We start from the raw sequence: 19,813 nt of genomic DNA on the forward strand, positions 1-19,813 counted from the left end.
AACAGGGGGGATGAGGATCCCCGTGGATAGGGTTATGAGGATCCCTGTGGATAGGGTTATGAGGGACTTCCTTAACTTCTTTAGAATCTGCCCTACCTAGTGTTCCCCAAACCTTTTCTAGGTAGTGAACAGCGTAGCTCAGTTGAACGAGAAGAGCTTAGTGATCAAAAGCGACTCCAAGCTCATTATCGGACAAGTGGACCATGAGTATGAAGCAAAAGAGAAACGGATGCAAAAATACCAAAGGTTAGCCATCTAGATGGCCAATCATTTTGACGAAATTAAGTTCGTCCAAGTGCCAAGGGAAGAGAATTCAGAAGTAGATGAGGTTGCTCGGATAACCTCGTCAAAGCAATAGACTTAAGATGAAGGAGGGGAAGTTACCAGACGATCCTGATGAAGCTAGAAGAATCAGGATCCATTTAGTGAGATTCACCATTCTCAATGGCCAATTATACAGAGGAGGGTATGCATTGCCATACCTCAGATGCTTAGACCAACAAGAAGTAGACTATGCACTCAAAGAAATTCAAGAAGGGATTTGTAGAAACCACTCAAGACCAAGGTCATTGGTAAACAAGGTCGTCAGAGCTGGGTATTTCTGGTCAACATTGCAGAAAGATGCATACTCCTTGGTCTAGAAATGTGACAAATGCCAACACTTTGGAAATATTCATAGAATTCCTGTAGAGAATATGATGAACATTGCCTCGTCATGGCCATTTGCAACATGGGGAATGGACATTGTCGGACCACTCCATTCAAACTAGCTTTTGTCACAGAAGTAGTCATCCCAGTGGAAGTTAGTTTGTCCAGCCTTAGAAGAGAGCATTTTGATGGGAAAACTAATGACGAGAGTCGTAAGTTGGACGTTGACTTTTTGGATGAGGTTAGAGATGAGGTCTTACGAAGAATGACGAGAAACAACAAAAAAATGATGAGAGTTGTAGGTTACAAAGCCAAAAGCTTTCTCCTCTCTGCCTTAAGAAGCAACCTTTGAAAGTAGGCTAAAGGTTCAGGTTCTAAATAATGGTTGTATGATGACCGAGGATCCATAAACTCGTCAAAATCCTCGATGCTGATAGAAAAGTCCAAAACAGGTTGGACCCTTTCTTGATATCGTCTCTTCAAGCTTTGACGAGTTTTCGCAGCAAAAAGAAGGGGGTTAGGACGAGCAAATACTTAAATAACGAAGACAATCAAAAGAAGGAAAAGACGCACCAAATGCGGGAACCTCTCACGTATGTGGCAACGGAGGCACCTTACCCCAAACTTTGTCAGAAGCGGTTTCCCATCCCTTCCTATAGACAAAGAAGTACCTAGATTTCCAATCACGAAAGGAAGAAGGAAAATCACGGACGACCCTAGAGTTCCTATCCTAGGGTTAAAATTAAAAAATACTCGTAGTGGGTTGAAGGCTTCAAGTAATAAAGGTACAGAAACTCATCAAGACTGACCATGCTACCCTCATGGACATGACACTCACAACTGTTCGCCATGCACTTGGGACGAGCTGACCAGGGGCAATCCTAAAATGGTTTAGTAGCTCGTGAATAAAGGGGTGGAGAGGAAAACAAAGACCACAAAGAAAATTGACCTCGTATAAACACACATGGCCATGGGCAAAGGTGCAAGCCTTTTCCCCTAGACGAGGGAGACATACCTTTGTCTCAACAGAGAATTGGAAACGCTTTCTAAGACTTTTTAGTTGTTTCCTTTCCAAGAAACACTCCTCGATTAGAGCCTGGAAAGGCTTAGACTAAGAAGAAGTAGAGGGCCTGGATGTCGTTACACCTTCCTCTATACCACATGGTCGTTGCTAGATGACAACCTCATGTCCAGCCCACTCGACCTTACCATGGAACCTACGAACCTCTCCTCGACCACCTCACTCGCCAGGTGATATCAGATCAGACAATGTCGAATTAAGGGATAAAGCTCAAGCAAAATCGGCCTAAAGGGACACTATTGAGACACAAATAAACCTACTTGGGGACGGCAACCACCGGAGTACTCGAGAAAGACACCTAGCCTAGCAAAGAAAAACAAGACGAAAGGAGATCCTAACCTAACAGCAGCATGATCAACCTAACCTAATAGCAGCGTGATCAACCATGAATCAAGAGTGTGTAAGAGAGAAAACTCACCAAAGAAATGCAGATGAGAGAAGCAAATTAATCAACCAAAAAAAAAAAAAAAAACCAACAATGTAAGTTGCAAGATCTATAGTTAGCATTCCCTTACTTTTGATTATATAGAAAAACTTCATTCCTATCATTATTAAGTCAATCTTATTCTTTTCATAAGATGATTTCGTTTGACTCTCTTTCTTTTTCTACTTCTTCTTCTTTTGTTTTTTTCACGGCCACTGTAAGAGAAGCTAAGCCCTGCCATATTCATACATGGCAAAGTTGTGATAGAGTTCGATCACATTAGCAATTTAAATTTTTTTTTTTCTTTTCTGTCTGAAAAAAAAAAAAAAACCAGTTAATTTTTTTAATTGAGATACATTACCAATGTAGCTATATTGTAATTATCTTAACAAATAAAGGATCGAACTGTTTAACACATCTTATTTGTTAAATATGTTAATTAAAATAGATGCACAAGCGGAAGTATAAAATAGAGTAACACAAAAACACATGAGAGTTACGTGGTTCAGTTTAATGACTTAAGTTCATAGAGGAAACCCTTAAAAGCTACATTTTTTTTTTTATTAATGTATGAATATAGTACAAATCTTGTGTTACAATAAACAATATTAAATACAATATGAATATGTATATAATAGGCTAAATCCTAGATTAATCATTCACTAACTGTAGTTAATAAGTTTACTGTACAAGTAGAAGACTTGGGTTGCACACAAAATAAGACTGGGCTTGGCTATACTATTGTTCTAGTATCTTCAAATATATTTGATTTCTGGTACAACTATTCAATGAATTGCAGCACGGAAGTGTTCTACATGTTCTTCTTTAGCATTCATTTGCTTCGCATCAGAAATGTCAATTCATTCAGTAAATAAACGTATAACTAGGGCTATCTGCATTTGTGACGGACATGTAAATGGGACAGTAGGCTTTACAATTATTATTCATGATAGTAACATACAACTACTAGTGTTGATTAGGCGGCTACGGAAGGGACCAAAAGACTTGCGCTAGCAAAGTTAATTCCCCTCCAAATTAGTGTGCGTTTGGATTTGGATGAAAATTATAAATTATTTTACTATTCAGCTTATTTTTGGTATTATTTATGGGCCTCATTTTACTATTTCAATTATCTTTTACTTTTATTTACAGTACTTTCAGTAATAACTTTTCAATTTCAGTAAAATAAGTGGTATCCAAACAGACCTTTAATGCATGTTTATGTGATTGATGGATAAATTTATTAACATTTTTGTTTTTTGGGGGAAAGAGTTAAGATTGAATTGAATGTCGTTGTTATTTAAAATTTTTTTTTAACTTTATTGATATATACAAATTGAAAGTGAAGGTAGGGTAGTTAGCCAACTGAGTTGTATACAAAAAATTTGGACCTAATTCAAAATAAAGTTTGTTTATATTCGTTTATTTAACAAATGAACTAAGTTTAAGCTCTAATTTAGGCTCGACTATTAAACAGTTCATGTCCAAATATGATAATGTGTTTGTGAACAAGATCATGAGTATGAGATTCGATTTAAATATACATAATATCATATGTTTAGGAGTTAGGATGTTAGGACAGAGTTTATCTCCAAATTGGTAAGTAAGAAAATTCCTCCAACATACTGCATGACGATTTATAAAACTATCAACATTTATTTTTAGTCACATGATTTTTTTAATGAATCACGTGATTTGTTTAAATAATACACAATGACGACTTTAGGAATCTTCAAGTAAAGGGTTGGAAATAAAATTTTGTCCATATGTTTATATGGATACATGTATAAAAATATACTTATATAGACTTGAGAATCTAAATTGGATGTAAGTTTATAAATAAGTTCATAAGATATCAAATTATTATTTGTAGTTTATTGGTGAATCTAATTTTTATCAGTTCATAATTGAAACCATTTTGAAGGGATGGAAAATTTTACCTGTGATGCTTATTATATATCATAAAAGAATAAATTAAGTAGCTTGTGAACAAACTCAAGCATGCTTAACAAAAAAAAAAAAAAAAAAAAAAAGAACAAAACTTGAACAGACTCATCATTTATTCACTAGTGTATAACCCGTGCATATGCGCAGTACAATTAAAAACAATCACAATTATACACATATATGGATTCAAATTAGACATAGTGTAAGAGTTACCCATAGATATATATGATGATTCCTTGGTTATCAGTGGGTTGATAAGACTTGAACGTTGATCTTCGGGCTATCTCCTGTAATACCAAAGACACAGAATCAGAGGGGACCGGTGTCGACCGGCCAAAAATCCTCCGATGATCAAGTTAGTTATTTGGAACTCTCTGTAACGAAGAAGTGTTCTCTTAAAAGTAAGAAAGTGTCTGAATACCTTTTTCCTTCATCGAAGAAGCCTTATATAATGTGTGGAACGGTTATCTATTTGGTAACCGTTCCCAGTGTCGAGGAGTCCGGAGAATTGGGAGTAACCGCTGTGGAAGTTACTTAGGTCGGACGGCCGATGAACTCGTCCATCCATAATGAAGATGGACGAGACCTTCATGAGTAGCTCGTCCACGTTTAGTCCATCCATAATGAGGATGGACGAGACCTCCAGGATGATCTCGTCCACTTTTAGTGAAAGACGGACGAGATCATCTTGGAAGACTTGTCGTCCATAAATGACGAGTAGATCTTGAGGTATTAAGCCCGTCCATATACGGACGAGGGTCGCTGGTACGGTTGCAATTCTCTCCGCCTATTGTTGCTTCTTTCGTTGGACGAGACATATGGACGAGTTATGGGTATGGGGATTCTGTGACACCATCAGTTGCCCCCTCGTCCATGTGAGTCGTCCAAAAGGTTGAACGTTCTTGGGCACAATTGGTTAACAATTATTGTACCACGTGTCCTTTTCTTATTAGAGACTGATTCTGTCGATTTATTTTTCCAAGATTGATGCCACGTGTTGCTTCTGTATTGGTTGTGTCGTTTCGATTACCCAGGTCAGCATCCTATAAATAGTGGAATGCCTCCCTTGACCCTCCTCATTCCAGAAATTTTCTTCCTTGACATCCATCGTCTAGAGCCTCGTCTAAGAGTTCTCTGCGTCTAGAGTCTTCTTCCGTCTAGAGCCAGGTACTCTTCTTTTTCTCGTCTTTAGGTTTAAGTTTCTTCTTAGGGATGTCTGTTGCTTCCTCGTCCACAGATAGCCTTGATAAGGTTATAGACGAGTATTGTGATGATACTAGTGATAGGTCTAGCTCTAGCAGTGCTAGTGCTGAGAGTGGAGGAAGCACGGACGAGAACTACTCTTCTGGGGCCCCTGGGCTCCCTATTGAAGTCGTCCAAGAACAGCTTAGGAGAGCTTCTGGCTCTCAAGCTGGTTCTCCGTCCAATCCTACGGACGAGGTAGAAACCGTCTTCAGTTGCGCTGTAGGCGTCCATTCTAAGACGGACGAACAGAGGTTAGGTAACCTTAGGTCCTGGTATCAAATCCCGGACGAGTTTAACCCTAGGCTACCCGTCCGTGGAGAATGGTGTTGTGAGCCCCGTTTTGGAATAGGCGTCTATGAATCTTACTTCCTAGGTGGCCTTAGGTTTCCTTTAAATGCCTTTGCTAGGGAGTTACTAATCAAATTAGGTCTAGGTGTTTGTCAATTCAATCCCAACGCATGGAGATTAATTATCTCCATGCAAATTTTGTGGAGGGAAGTTTTTGGTAGGGACCGTCCTCTTACAGTGGACGAGTTCCTTTATTGTTATAAACCTTCTGCCATAAGCCAGTCTGAAGGTTTTTACCAATTTACTGCTAGAGGGAATGATTGTAGGTTGATCAAGTCCCTAGCTTCGTCTGATAGGAAGTGGAAGACGGAGTTTATTTTTATTTCAGGCTTCTGGGCTGGGAACCCTGTGGACGTTGGCAGGGATCCCTTTCCTCCTTACACTGGGGACCTGGGGAACCTTCGTCCAGAAGGTACGTCCCTTCCCCTCGTCTACTTTTATTCTTCTATTTAGTACATTTACAATTTCTAACCTTTGTTTGTTCATTGTTTTGTAGCTGCCAAACGTCCGTCCTTGAGCAAATTTCACCGTGACCGCGTCCACAGGGTCCGTCTACACGCAGACAGGAGCTTCCATTCCCTTGTCACGCTTAGGCGTCTGGCCAAGTGGGGTTTAGGTCCCGAGCCTTCAGACGAAGCTATAGCCCACGAAGTCACTGTGCGAAGAAGTAAGTTTTTAACTTAACCTTCCTTTCTTTTTCTTTTTTATGTATACATTCCTGATTTGTTCATCTCGTCCTAGGAATGTCAACAATGAAAGAGAACCGAGGAAAAGAGATCGCAGGAGAGGGGAAACGTCCTGAGGGTCAAGCCCAGGATCGTCCAACGGCTGGGGACAAAAGAAAGTTCTTGCCTAAGAACATTGACCTGGATGGGCTCCCCAGTCGAAGAGATAAAAGGGTTAAACAAAGCTCGTCCAAGGTGGTCAAGTCCAAACCACCCTCGTCTCAGCCTGCCGTCCAAATAGTTGATGTGGACTCGTCCACTCCAGTTGAGTCCACCCCGTCCAAGACTCCTCCCAGAACTCCTGTGGCCAGATCTACCATGCCTGGCTCGTCCCAGCCTTCTATGAATATTATTGCAAATGAAGACCTGGCTTGGGAACGGTTCCAGATGGCCGTCAAGGACGAGGATATAAACATGTGCTATAACATGGGCTTGAAGGAATTTGAGCATTCAGGCGTCCATGACCTTTTCAAGGTATGCCAGTATCCCTCGTCCTTGTTTAGTTATTAAATTTTCCTCATTTAATCATTTTATGTTGTTCTCTGTTCACAGGCCATGTCGAAGTTTATAGCAGCGTCTAGACAGGCAACGGAGCTGGACAAGACGAGAGTCTTGTTGGAGACGAGGATTCAGGAGGTGAACGCTGACTGTAAGAAATGGGCTGGGTTTGCTGAAAAAGCTAAGGACGAGGTCAAAGAGCATAACAAGCTGATTGAGGAGCTAAGGACGGATGCATTGGAGAAGGAGACGCGCATTGATCACTTACAACAGGTGAACAATGAGTTGAATGCTCGTCTTTCCAAGGCAAGAGAGGACGCTGTGGCTGAGTTCAAGTCGTCCAAAGAGTATACAGACACTTTGGATCGCAATTATGCAGCTGGTTTTGAAGATTTCAGAATGGACGCTGTTGAAAACTTTCCTGAAGTTGACTTCAGCACAATCAAGCTTAACCTTGCTGCTGCCACAAGCTCTCTCCTCCAGACTGGCTCTGATGATGTCAACGTGGAAGACGACGCCAGCACTCAGCCTCCTCAGGACGAGCCTACAGTGAATGCTCCCCCTTCTTAGGACGGGATTTTAAACTTTGTAGCTTTGCTTTTTCTTTCTTCTCTTTTTTTTTTTGTAACTTTTGTGTTTGGTCCCTTGTTTTTGGACCTTCTTTATGTAACAAGAATACATTATACTCGTCCATGGTTTTAGGACGGGTTTTTTAAGTATACTATTTCTACTTTTCAAACTAATCAAGGGTTTTTGGACGTAGGATGTCCACCCTTTGAATGAAGTTTTATTTTCTTTGCATGGATAAATGATTTCATTTTCTTTGAATGGACGAGTGATTTCATTTTCTTTGCATGGACGGATGCTGCTAAGCTATTTTATTCTTAGCTCGTCCATGTCGAGAATACATATTTTTCTTGTAGTCTAACTCGTCTTAGCAGGTAGTATTTTTAATTAGCTTGATTCGTCTTAAGACTTGCAAACTAATTTTTCATACCGTCTACTTATTTTGCCAACTTTTTGTCTCGTCCAGAATTTGGATTGTTTCAGTTGGCTTTACCTCGTCCATGAGTTGGACGAGTATGGATGTGGTTTCTTTTATTCAAGAAAATTTAGACGTTACATCTCTGCGTCCAGAGATTTTGTTCGTCTTGGATCTTTCAACCCTCTTGAGGATTGAATTGGACGATAATATCATGGAGAATTCACACAACATTTTGTACATAACATAAATATTGTTTACAGACAAGGCATATGCACACTGATGCCTTTTTATTTAATAAATACATACTTCATGACTTCGTCCATAACCACAACACAACTATAAAAAGTAAATCATAGTTTCAAACTTCACACACAAACAATACCAAACATAGTAGTATCAAACAGCATCACTCATAATAGTACGCTAGTAGACAAATAAGACCCAAGTCTCGTCCATAGGTTCACTCTTACTGGTAGTACCTCCTCAGGTGCTCCACATTCCAAGGATGTTCCAATTTTCTCCCGTCCAGGGCCTCCAGGTAGTAGGATCCTTGCCTTTTACAGTTGATTATTCTATAGGGTCCTTCCCAGTTTGGGCCCAACTTCCCATGGGCTGGGTTCTTGGTTGACAAAGAGACCTTTCTCAGGACGAGATCTCCTATATGGAAACGCCTAGGCTTCACCATCGCATCATACTGCTTAGCCATGAGGTTCTTATACTTTGCTGCCCTGTATTCTGCGTTTGCCCTTACCTCGTCTATTAGATCGAGGTTCAGACGAAGCTGGTCCTCATTATCCTTGTCTTGATACGTCATCACCCTGTGATTAGCCATATGCACTTCTGCAGGTATGACTGCATCGCTTCCATAGGCCAACTTGAAAGGAGTCTCCCCTGTAGGGGTCCTCACAGTGGTCCTGTATGCCCATAAAACTCCTGGTAATTCATCTGGCCATATTCCCTTTGCCCCCTCAAGCCGAGTTTTGATGATTTTCAACAAGGATCGGTTTGCTACTTCAGCTTGGCCGTTGGCTTGGGGGTGTGCAGGTGAGGAGTAATGGTTCTGAATTCCAAAGTGTAAGCAAAAGTCCTTGAAGAGTGCATTGTCAAATTGCCGTCCGTTGTCAGACACCAATACCCTCGGCACTCCAAATCTGCAAACAATGTTCTTCCACACGAAGTTCTTAACATTCTGTTGTGTGATATTTGCCAACGGTTCTGCCTCCACCCATTTGGTGAAGTAATCGATGCCCACAACTAGAAACTTCATCTGCCTTACTCCCAAAGGGAAGGGACCCAAGATATCCAATCCCCATTGTGCGAAGGGCCACGGTGCTACCATTGGGGTGAGGTATTCCGACGGTTGCCTGGGGACATTACTAAATCGCTGGCATTGGTCGCAGACTTTAACATATGCTTTTGCATCAGCTTGCATGTTCGGCCAGTAATATCCTGCACGGACGATCTTGTGGACAAGTGATCTGGCTCCTGAGTGATTGCCACAGGCCCCTTCGTGAACTTCTCTCAGCACGTAGTTTGCTTCGTCCGGAGCTAGGCACCTAAGGTAAGGTTGAGAGAAACCTCTCTTGTATAACACTTCATTCATAAGGACGTATCTAGCTGATCTCACCCTCACCTTTCTGGCTTCGTCCTTTTCTTCTGGTAGTCGTCCATCTTTCAAATATGATATAATGGGAGTCATCCAATCTTCTTTGTTATCTACCTGCTGTACTTCCTGGGCATCTATACTTGGCATATATTGAACTTCATCTGACTTCTCTAATGATTCATCTGCTGAGGCCTCTTTTGCTATAGTATCAGCTTCCACGTTCTCCTCCCTGGGGATTTGAACGAAGTCAGCTTTTTCAAACCTTTTCACAAGGCGCATCACCCTACCAAGGTATTTCTTCATTCGTCCTTCCTTCGCTTCATACATCCCATTCACTTGCCCCATGATCAGTTGGGAGTCTCCCATGACACGTATGGACTTGGCTTCCACGGACTTCGCCAATTCTAGCCCTTTGAGGAGGGCTTCATATTCGACTTCATTGTTTGTCGTTTGGTATTGTAGACGGACTTTATGTTTCAGCTTGTCTCCCTCTGGGGACTGCAGGACCACACCAATTCCTCCTGCATGCCGTGTAGACGAACCATCCACGTGGACGATCCATCTCTTGCTGTCCTCTGCCTCGTTATGACTTGGGGTAAACTCTGCAATAAAATCTGCTAGGGCTTGAGCTTTTATGGCATGCCTTGGTTGATATCTGATATCAAACTCACTTAGCTCCACAGCCCACTGGATTAATCGTCCTGCAGCATCCAGTCTATTCATTGCCTTTTTGAGAGGATGATCTGTCATAACATTAATGACATGTGCTTGGAAATAATGCCTCAGCTTCCTTGAAGCTGTGATTAGTGCGAAGGCCAACTTCTCCATTTGTGGATATCGTCCTTCCGCTCCTTTCAATGCCTTGCTTGTATAATACACAGGTCTTTGTACTTTATCTTCCTCTCTTATCAATGCTGAGCTCACTGCATGTGGGGTTACCGCTAGGTACAAATATAGTTCCTCTCCTTCCACTGATGGACTCAGCAGCGGTGCCATGGTAAGGTATACCTTCAAATCTTCGAAAGCTCTCTGACAGTCGTCGGTCCATTCAAATGCTTTTTTGAGAACCTTAAAAAATGGCAAACATTTGTCAGTAGCCTTAGAGACAAACCTGTTAAGCGCAGCGACTCGTCCAGTGAGGGATTGAATTTCCTTGGTATTTTGCGGTGGCTTCATGTCCAGTATTGCTTGAATTTTATCTGGATTCGCTTCAATTCCCCTATGGGATACCATAAAGCCAAGGAATTTCCCTGACGATACTCCAAAGGCACATTTGCTAGGATTCAGCTTCATGTGATACTGCCTCAACGTCTCAAATGTCTCCTGCAGGTCATCTAGATGTCTTCCTTCGTCCTGGCTTTTCACCAGCATGTCATCTACATAGACTTCCACATTCCGCCCAATCTGCGGACGGAACATGTGGTTGACCAACCTCTGGTATGTCGCCCCTGCATTCTTTAAACCAAACGGCATCACTTTATAGCAGAATAAGCCTTGACTGGTGACAAAAGATGTCTTCTCTTGATCAGCCTCGTCCATTCTTATCTGATTATATCCTGAAAAGGCATCCATGAAGCTAAGCAATTTGTGGCCTGCAGTTGAGTCTACTAACTGGTCAATGCGCGGTAACGGATAGCTGTCCTTTGGGCAAGCCTTGTTCAGATCAGTGAAGTCCACGCACATTCTCCACTTGCCATTCGCTTTTTTGACCATTACTACATTGGCCAACCAATCCGGGTAGTACACCTCCCGAATGAACTTTGCTACCATCAGCTTTTGAACCTCGTCCTTGATTGCATTATCTCTCTCAGGGGCAAACACCCTCTTCTTTTGCCGCACAGGCTTGGAGGAAGGACATACATTCAAACGGTGGGTAATGACACTAGGGTCTATACCCGGCATATCCTCGTGACTCCACGCAAACACGTCGATGTTTTTCTTCAAAAACTGGACGAGGTCTGTCTTAATCTTCTCTTCTAAATCTGCCCCCACCCTGGTACACCTCTCAGGGTTATCTTCATCCAAGGAAATATCTTCCAATGCTTCAGTAGGTTCTGCTACAACCCTCTTTTCTTCAATGTTCATTGCTTGAACTTGTTCATCCATGGCCAGCATGGCCAAGTAACACTCTCTTGCTGCCAGTTGGTCACCTTGTACCCGTCCTACCCCGTGTTCTGTTGGAAACTTGACTGATAAGTGGTAAGTAGAGGTAACAGCTTTCCAACTATTCAAAGTTGGCCTCCCAATGATGGCATTGTAAGAGGATGGACAATCTACCACAAGGAAGTTCACATCCTTGGTAATCTGTTGTGGATATGCCCCCACTACCACGGATAGGGAAATGGTTCCCAATGGTTGCACCTTCATCCCCCCAAAGCCTACTAGGGGGGAGTTCACTGGACGGAGCTGGTCTCGTCCTAATCTCATCTGCTGAAAGGCTGGATAATACAAAATGTCTGCTGAGCTTCCATTGTCCACAAGCACTCTTCTGGTTGTGTAGTTTGCAATTAGTAAAGAGATGACGAGGGCATCATCATGAGGGTGATGAATTCTGTCGGCGTCCTCGTCCGTAAAAGTGATTGCCCGCTCGTCCGTGGATCTTGCTCTTGGTGATCGTCCAGAAAGTTGGACGCTCTGTACTACCTTCAAGTATGCTTTCTTGGACTTGGACGACTGGCCAGTTGTACTTCCTCCAATGATGACTCTTATCTCCCCGAGTGGTGGTCGCGATGAATCTTCCATCTTTCCCTTCTGTTTCTCGTCCCTCTGGTCTCGTCCAAGGAAACCCCTTAACTTCCCTTGCCTTATGAGATTTTCAATTTGCTGCTTCAAGTCAAAACACTCGTCCGTGTCATGACCATGATCCCTATGGAAGCGACAATACTTGTTCCTGTTGCGCTTGTTGGGATCACCCTTCATCTTCTCTGGCCACTTCAGGGAAGGATCATCCTTGATTTGCATAAGGACTTGCTCAAGTGGGGCGTTTAAAGGGGTATACTGCTGGTTCCGTACTGGAGGGCCTGGCTTCTTACTTTCTCGATCTCTCCTTTCCTCCATCCGTCCCTTCTTTGGACGAGTACCTTGCTCATGCTGACGACTGGGATTTGCGTCCATTCTCTCGGACCTCTTCCGCTTCTTAGCAATGATTGCATCTTCTGCATTCATAAAATTCTGAGCCGAATGGACGAGTTCGGCCATGGACTGGGGCTCTTTTTCATAGAGCTTGTGTATAAACAGATCTGAATTCACCCCATTGTGGAAGGCTGCCAGTAGAAGCTTATCATCTGCTTCGTCCACACTGAGAGCTTCTCTGTTAAAACGGGTGATAAATGACCGAAGGCTCTCGTTCTCTCCCTGCTCTATTGTCAACAAACTGGACGAGGAACGCTTGTGCCTTTGTCCTCCAATGAAATTGTTAACAAATAACTTACTCAACTCTTCAAAAGAACTCACCGAATTCGGAGGTAGTTTGCTAAACCAAACTCGCGCCGAACCCTTAAGGGTGGTTGGGAAGGCCCTACACATTATTTCATCAGGCACTCCTTGAAGATGCATGGTGGTTTTGAAAGTGGCTATATGATCAAACGGGTCACGTGTTCCATCATATGAATCCAGAGAAGGCAACTTGAACTTTGATGGTAGTGGGTGACCGTTGATGGAAGCCGTAAAGGGAGAATCTGTCCTGTGAACCAAGTCTTCTATCGGATTCGCCTTTTTCATATTCTCCTTCATTTCCTCCATAACTCTCTTCATTTGGTCCATTTCTTCCTTCAAGTATGGTACCGTTCGTGAAGTGGTGCCTCTGAACTGACTTCCAACTTCGGTGTTCTCTCTTCCACCGTGACTATCTGTTTGTCTTCCTTCACGTTCTTCTTGTGTTTGCCTCCTCATATTAATCTCCATTCGCAATTCTTGGTTTTGGCGAGTCAACTCCGCCATAGCGTCTGCCATAGATTGTGCTTGTTGGGCAGATGACTGCATGACCGGCGCAGACTGGCGATCGCGATGCGGGTTGCTGCTACCCTGATGGCCTGGGCTAGTAGCCCGTGATCTAGTCCGAACCATCAACCCTTTGTCACGAAGAAACAAATTGTGAAACAATCGTCCCCACAGACGGCGCCAACTGATGATTCCTTGGTTATCAGTGGGTTGATAAGACTTGAACGTTGATCTTCGGGCTATCTCCTGTAATACCAAAGACACAGAATCAGAGGGGACCGGTGTCGACCGGCCAAAAATCCTCCGATGATCAAGTTAGTTATTTGGAACTCTCTGTAACGAAGAAGTGTTCTCTTAAAAGTAAGAAAGTGTCTGAATACCTTTTTCCTTCATCGAAGAAGCCTTATATAATGTGTGGAACGGTTATCTATTTGGTAACCGTTCCCAGTGTCGAGGAGTCCGGAGAATTGGGAGTAACCGCTGTGGAAGTTACTTAGGTCGGACGGCCGATGAACTCGTCCATCCATAATGAAGATGGACGAGACCTTCATGAGTAGCTCGTCCACGTTTAGTCCATCCATAATGAGGATGGACGAGACCTCCAGGATGATCTCGTCCACTTTTAGTGAAAGACGGACGAGATCATCTTGGAAGACTTGTCGTCCATAAATGACGAGTAGATCTTGAGGTATTAAGCCCGTCCATATACGGACGAGGGTCGCTGGTACGGTTGCAATTCTCTCCGCCTATTGTTGCTTCTTTCGTTGGACGAGACATATGGACGAGTTATGGGTATGGGGATTCTGTGACACCATCAATATACATGAGTTTTAATTTTTTGTTTTTTGTTTAGAAATACACACGAGTTTACTCTTTTTTTTTCTTTTTTTTTTGGTTTATTGGGTTTTTGATAGTTTACTTATATTAGACTGTGTCTTTTTTACAACATTGACTCACCTAGAAGAAAAATTAAAAAAACTTTGATGGACACGACGCAAAATTATACAACAATTGGAATCCAATTTAGAATCTAATTGGATTTTCTCTCAATTTTGGCTTTAATTATATACTTGTATTATTTCTTTGCAATACACAACTTGATGAAAATTCATATGTAAGCTCAAAATTTTTAAAATAATCAAAACTAAATTATTAAATATATAATAATAAAAATTATAAAATAAGCAAATAATTTTAATAACAAAATTTACTTTAAGTTATATTTTTTAGAGTTTAGATATCGGTATTTATCTTTTTAAAAAAAAAATATTTATAATTCTCTTTGTGCTTTGTTTTAATTTCTTAATATGAGATACGAAATAATTTTGATCAATTCCCATTTGGGTTATTTTTAATCTATGCCATAACCAGTACAAAAAATAATAAACAAAATAGTTCTTCAATATATATATATATTTTTTCTAGTTATGGTCTAATTGAAAAAATCAACACACTCACAAATTAAATACAATAACCGAAACCAAAAATCAAAACATACACAAAAGAGTTCAAAAATCGAGAATATAAAAAAATAAATAAAACCTTATATAAGAGAACCAATAACTTCAATGGGAGTCCATTGTTATGCTTTTTTATAGTAAACTTCCTTTGGCTTAATGTCATGCATGCAAATTCAAAAACAAAGAACGATAAGTAAGATGAGTTTATTAGATTAAAACATAAATTATAGACTTTAATTATAAGGACGACTTATTGGTTAAGAAGGATTGTATCGAAAAGCAATGGCTAAATATATATAAGTTTTGAAAATTTTGATAATAGACTTTTAGTTGGAGTAGAATTTAAATTTTTTAAAACTTAGTTGATAAAGATTTATCTAAATTAAATTATTATTAAATCTTATCCCTTAGTCAAGAGCTTTGTAACTTAATATCCTAATAAAATATTAATTTAATAAGACGCAACTTGAGGAAAAACAAAAAAACAAAGACAAAAATGTGGGTTGTGTAAGATTTAAGTTTATAAATTTTTTATGTAAGGTCCTTGTTTTGAGCTTCTAGCATAACAGAGATACGGACTTAAGCCCAAAAAAGTTCCAAACAATAAATTTGTAGAGAATGGGTTGGAAACCTGGACTTTTGCAAATTAGATGATCGACCAATAGGTTTTGATGATAAAGAAAGAAAGATAACAAAAGTTTACTAGGGAAAGATGTTCTCGGATTTTATCCGAGGAGGTTGATTCTTAAATATTGCTCTTAATACTTTGTTACAAGTCTAGCACCCAGGTTGCTCTGGGCTCCTCTTCTTTTTTCCCTTCTCCTCTATTTTATACTATCTTCCTTTCATTTCCACCGTCCACGTATAGATTTAGATTGATAGTGCTGATATTTGTCCCATCAGCCCCTTCCTAAAGTCTTTGGGAATGGTTGTAAAGGCAAAAAAGTATGGTTCAATTAGTTGCAGAGCATTTAAAGTGACAATAGCAGCTTTCTCTTAGATATTTTCATGTCTTCCTTTGTCCTGTTCTTTCTTAATACTTATCCTCTTCCATGGAATGGTCCGAAGTGTTGCTCTTAATGGCAAACCATTCCCTTTGTCCTCGGCCTTGCCTAGCCGAGGAGGGGTTCTTCCCCGGATTGGACCCTTGGCCCAACATATACATAGATATGGGCTCCTTGGCCTTTCACCCCCACATTTTGTAATAGACCTTTTTTAATATAATTTAAATTTGTTTTAAATCATTGTTAAATCATGAAACTTGAGGGAAAAACAAAAAACAAAAGAAAATTTTGATAATAGACTTTTAGTTTGAATAGAATTTAAATTAAATTATTGTTAAATCTTATCCCTTAGTTAAAAGGTTTTATTTATTTATTTAAGAAAGAAAACGTGAGTTGTGTGTGAGATTTAAGTTTAGAAATTTTTTATAATAGCCTTTTAGTTTGAATAGAATTTAAATTTATTGAAATTTAAACGATAAACTTTTACCTAAATCAAACAGTTGTTAAATATTATCCCTTAATTAAAGAAATATATTTTAACAAAAATATAAAATTAATTTACAAATAGTGACTAGTGAGAGTAGCCATTTTTTTTAAAGAATAGTGAGAATTGTTATTTAGTGCAACCACGACTTCTAAGCTCACCTTTTATTATATAGTAAATTTAGATAATAAAGTTTTGAAAAGTGCTACATCCACAATATTTTTATAACAAATTATAGGTGGTTAATTATTATTGGTTCAAATTTGAACTTACCACAAAGATTACTATTTTGCCTCAACAATAGCGACCAGTAACAACTTGTCACTTATAATTTTTTGTGAAAATGTTGTGAAAATAGTATTTCTTTAAAGTTTTACTTAAATTAAACTTTTGTTACTATTATCCCTTAACTGAGGATATATATCCTAACAAAAAATATATAATCAATTTAATAATTAGCGAGAGTAGTTGCTTAGTGCAACCTTATCTTCTAAGCTATTATAAATTATATGATATAGATATATAGATTTTTGTACATGGGAAAAAAATGGTCATATTAGATTGATTTGACTGGTCAAAATTGAGAAAAGATCATAGCAGTTTTGTAACCCCTTTAAATTGGACTCATTTTAAATCCGAAACCAATTCAATACATACCCAATTGAATCATACTCAAGCTCACCCAATTAGACTTGTTTACTTTGGTTTTGTTAAAAAAAAAAAAAAAAAAAAAAAAAAAAAAAAAAAAAAAAAGTGGGTTTTAGTTAGCCTAACTAGTAAAATTTTTAATATTTGAATAAGAGATCCGAGATTTAATCTTTGTTTATACTAAAAATCGACTGATTTCTTAATTTGATAATAAAGAGCTATCATCAATAGTGGACGCCATAGGTTAAAATTTTCTTAAAAAAAAGAAAAAAAGAAAAAGAAAAAAGAAAGACTTGTTTACCAAGTATATTCCTAATGCTCAGCTCGGGCTTGTCAAAAGACACCAATAACATTACACTAAATTCCTGTTACAGCTAAAAATAAGTATTGATTTCTGAGTTTATTGATTTAGGTTGTTAATTGTTGAAAATATTAACTGGGAAACAAAAGGAACATATCTGTAGGGGAATAATTTGGTGGCCCAGTTCTTGTTGTTCAAGTCTTGGTTCAAAAAGCCCAACACAATGAATTCTTGTAGAGTGTGGATTTAAGAACTATGTTTAAGTAAGTTAAATGGAATATTGCATGGGTTGAGAGAATACATGAACAAGAACAAAAGCCATTGTGTTCAAAAATCATCCAAAATGATAGGGGTAAAATATAATTTCTGGATGTAGGTTAGTGCAACAGGATTCCTTTGCATGTAACAGTATTTTTCTTTTTACTTTTTCATCCCCCCTTTCTTACGGGGACTTCTACACATTATATAGGCATTTTCTTATCATCTAGGCTTTACACTTGTCGATCATCTAAACCCTTACTTGAGCACTTGTCCCATCAGACACCCTTCTCAGTTCCTTGTGAGTTGCGGTAGCTAAGGTAGCACTGTTCAGGGGTCTTCTCCACATTAATGTGGCTAGGAGAGTAGCTGTAGTGCATTCAATGTGGTGGTGACAGTTTTTGCTTAGATATTTTGTGTTTCCTTCCTTTTCACGTATTTAGGAGAGGGGTTTCGGTGGTTGGGATGCACTTTCGCTCCGGATTTTTAGTGTCCGAGGAGAAATTCCTCCTCGGACATGTTGTCTTTGTTCCCAGTGACGTTTGAATATGGATTGCTTGAGTCACGTTGACTCCTCGGATGGGCTGGGGTCCTCGGATGGGTCCAATGCCCAACCTGTTATTTTGGGTCAGTCCCTACAATATCAATTTAGCTTATTAAAGATCAATTCATTTAGGATTACATATTTTTTATAATTAGCTGAAGTCATTGATCATGAGTGGTAGACAATTTATGTATGAACTTGTATATATATATATATATATATATATATTACTACTCAAAATTTGTAACTACAACAAAATAGTGGCACAAAAGTTGCGTCTCTAAATCTTGTTCTCAAAAGACAGAATTTTATAATACTCTACCGTGGATTGATCACGGTAAAAAAGACAACCTATAAAATCATTTTTTTGGACAATAGATTTTTTATATTTTTGAAATGTTCAATTATTCTTTATTATTAGTTTTAAATATCAATTATTTTCTTCTTATATATATATGGACAAAGTTTAGTTACAAAATTAGTTGTAACCTAAGGTTATAAGTTTACTTAATATCTTTTTATTGAAGGTTAATTTTTACAAATCCACCATTAGACTACATTTTCTTCTTATTTTCTCTATACTTGCAAAATTTTTAGAAAATTCAAGACCAATAAATATGTCATCAATAAATTGTTTGAATTACAAGTTTTTGTAGTTTAAAATTATACATAAAATATAAACTTATAGATCATGTAATAAATAATATCTGATTGACACAAAATTTGACATGTATATTAAGAACATAAAGAATACACAATTCAATGGTTAGATTTTCAAGTATGTAACAATATTTATTTTATTGAGAAAGTTAGGCTATAACTAATTTTATAACTAAACTTTTTTCCTATATACATACACAGCCTTTAATTACCTATATGTTTTTTTTGGTGGAGTTTTATTTTTAAGGCTCCAACTCCACCTACACCTCTAATACTGTCAACTCTTAAACAGAAAATATAGATTACAGTTTTCATAATGGGTAAAGACAAAAAGCTATTTATTAAACAAAAGAAGAAAAAAAGCTAAAATATCATGAATGCCAAAATTTATTAACCAATTTTTTTTTTTCCCTCTTAATAGAACCATTCATCATTACTGTGAATCCTACAAGATTCACATCATCACATGCACAGGATAGGAATAGCCTGGTTAACTTCTCCACCAAATTGAAAAAGACAATTTTATAAAGGAAAATGTTTGTTTTAAAATAAGTAATTTTTAGGTATTCTCGGATCACATTAAATAATTCTCTCTTTTCTCACATTTATGGTAAGATCCACTTATTATATTTGTAGTTGGGTATACTATAAATGTGAGAGAAGATAGCGCTATTTCACTATATTCTTAGAGTAATTCTTAGTTGGGAAATTATTGTGAACTTTCGGAGTACCATAAATGTATACTCCCTCATCTCACATGAATGGTGAGTCCCACTAATTAAATTTATTGTGGAACCCACCATTCATGTGAGAGGAGGGTGTACACATTTATGGTATTCCAGAAATACATAATAATTTTCCTCCTGGAATTGATTCAGATCTTGTAAATTTCTTAGAGTACTTTACCAAATAGATTTCTTTTAATCTTAACCATTCTTTTATGATTTAAGGGTCTAGATTCTGCCATGTCAACATTCCACTAATAATACTCTTAATTATTTTGTTTGC

The 19,813-nt window shown here is 38.8% G+C and overlaps 2 protein-coding genes across 2 annotated transcripts; one reads left to right on the forward strand and one right to left on the reverse strand.

The window, feature by feature from the left end:
* The first annotated feature begins 6,429 nt into the window (after window positions 1–6,429).
* Window positions 6,430–7,528, forward strand: LOC126691793 (uncharacterized). The gene is made up of 2 exons (XM_050386955.1): window positions 6,430–6,892; window positions 6,971–7,528. The coding sequence occupies exons 1-2, from the start codon at window positions 6,437–6,439 to the stop codon at window positions 7,484–7,486; spliced, it is 972 nt and encodes a 323-aa protein (XP_050242912.1). The 5' UTR covers window positions 6,430–6,436; the 3' UTR covers window positions 7,487–7,528.
* A 1,494-nt stretch (window positions 7,529–9,022) lies between these two features.
* Window positions 9,023–11,613, reverse strand: LOC126690793 (uncharacterized). Its single transcript, XM_050385920.1, has 3 exons — window positions 11,403–11,613; window positions 9,127–10,562; window positions 9,023–9,052 (listed from the first exon to the last, which is right to left on the reverse strand). Exons 1-3 carry the CDS (start codon window positions 11,611–11,613, stop codon window positions 9,023–9,025), a joined length of 1,677 nt encoding a protein of 558 aa, XP_050241877.1.
* Between the last annotated feature and the right edge of the window lie 8,200 nt (window positions 11,614–19,813).

This window comes from Quercus robur, chromosome 7, assembly GCF_932294415.1.
Source record: "Quercus robur chromosome 7, dhQueRobu3.1, whole genome shotgun sequence".
NCBI classification, from domain to species: Eukaryota; Viridiplantae; Streptophyta; class Magnoliopsida; order Fagales; family Fagaceae; genus Quercus; species Quercus robur.

Coding starts and splice junctions, on each gene's coding strand:
- LOC126691793 (XM_050386955.1), top strand. CDS start 6,437: ATGTCAACAATGAAAGAGAACCGAGGAAAAGAGATCGCAGGAGAGGGG. Junction 6,893..6,970: donor GCGTCCATGACCTTTTCAAG/GTATGCCAGTAT, acceptor CTCTGTTCACAG/GCCATGTCGAAGTTTATAGC.
- LOC126690793 (XM_050385920.1), bottom strand. CDS start 11,613: ATGGATGAACAAGTTCAAGCAATGAACATTGAAGAAAAGAGGGTTGTA. Junction 10,563..11,402: donor GAGTCACGAGGATATGCCGG/GTATAGACCCTA, acceptor TTCTCAAAAAAG/CATTTGAATGGACCGACGAC. Junction 9,053..9,126: donor TCGATTACTTCACCAAATGG/GTGGAGGCAGAA, acceptor CATTGTTTGCAG/ATTTGGAGTGCCGAGGGTAT.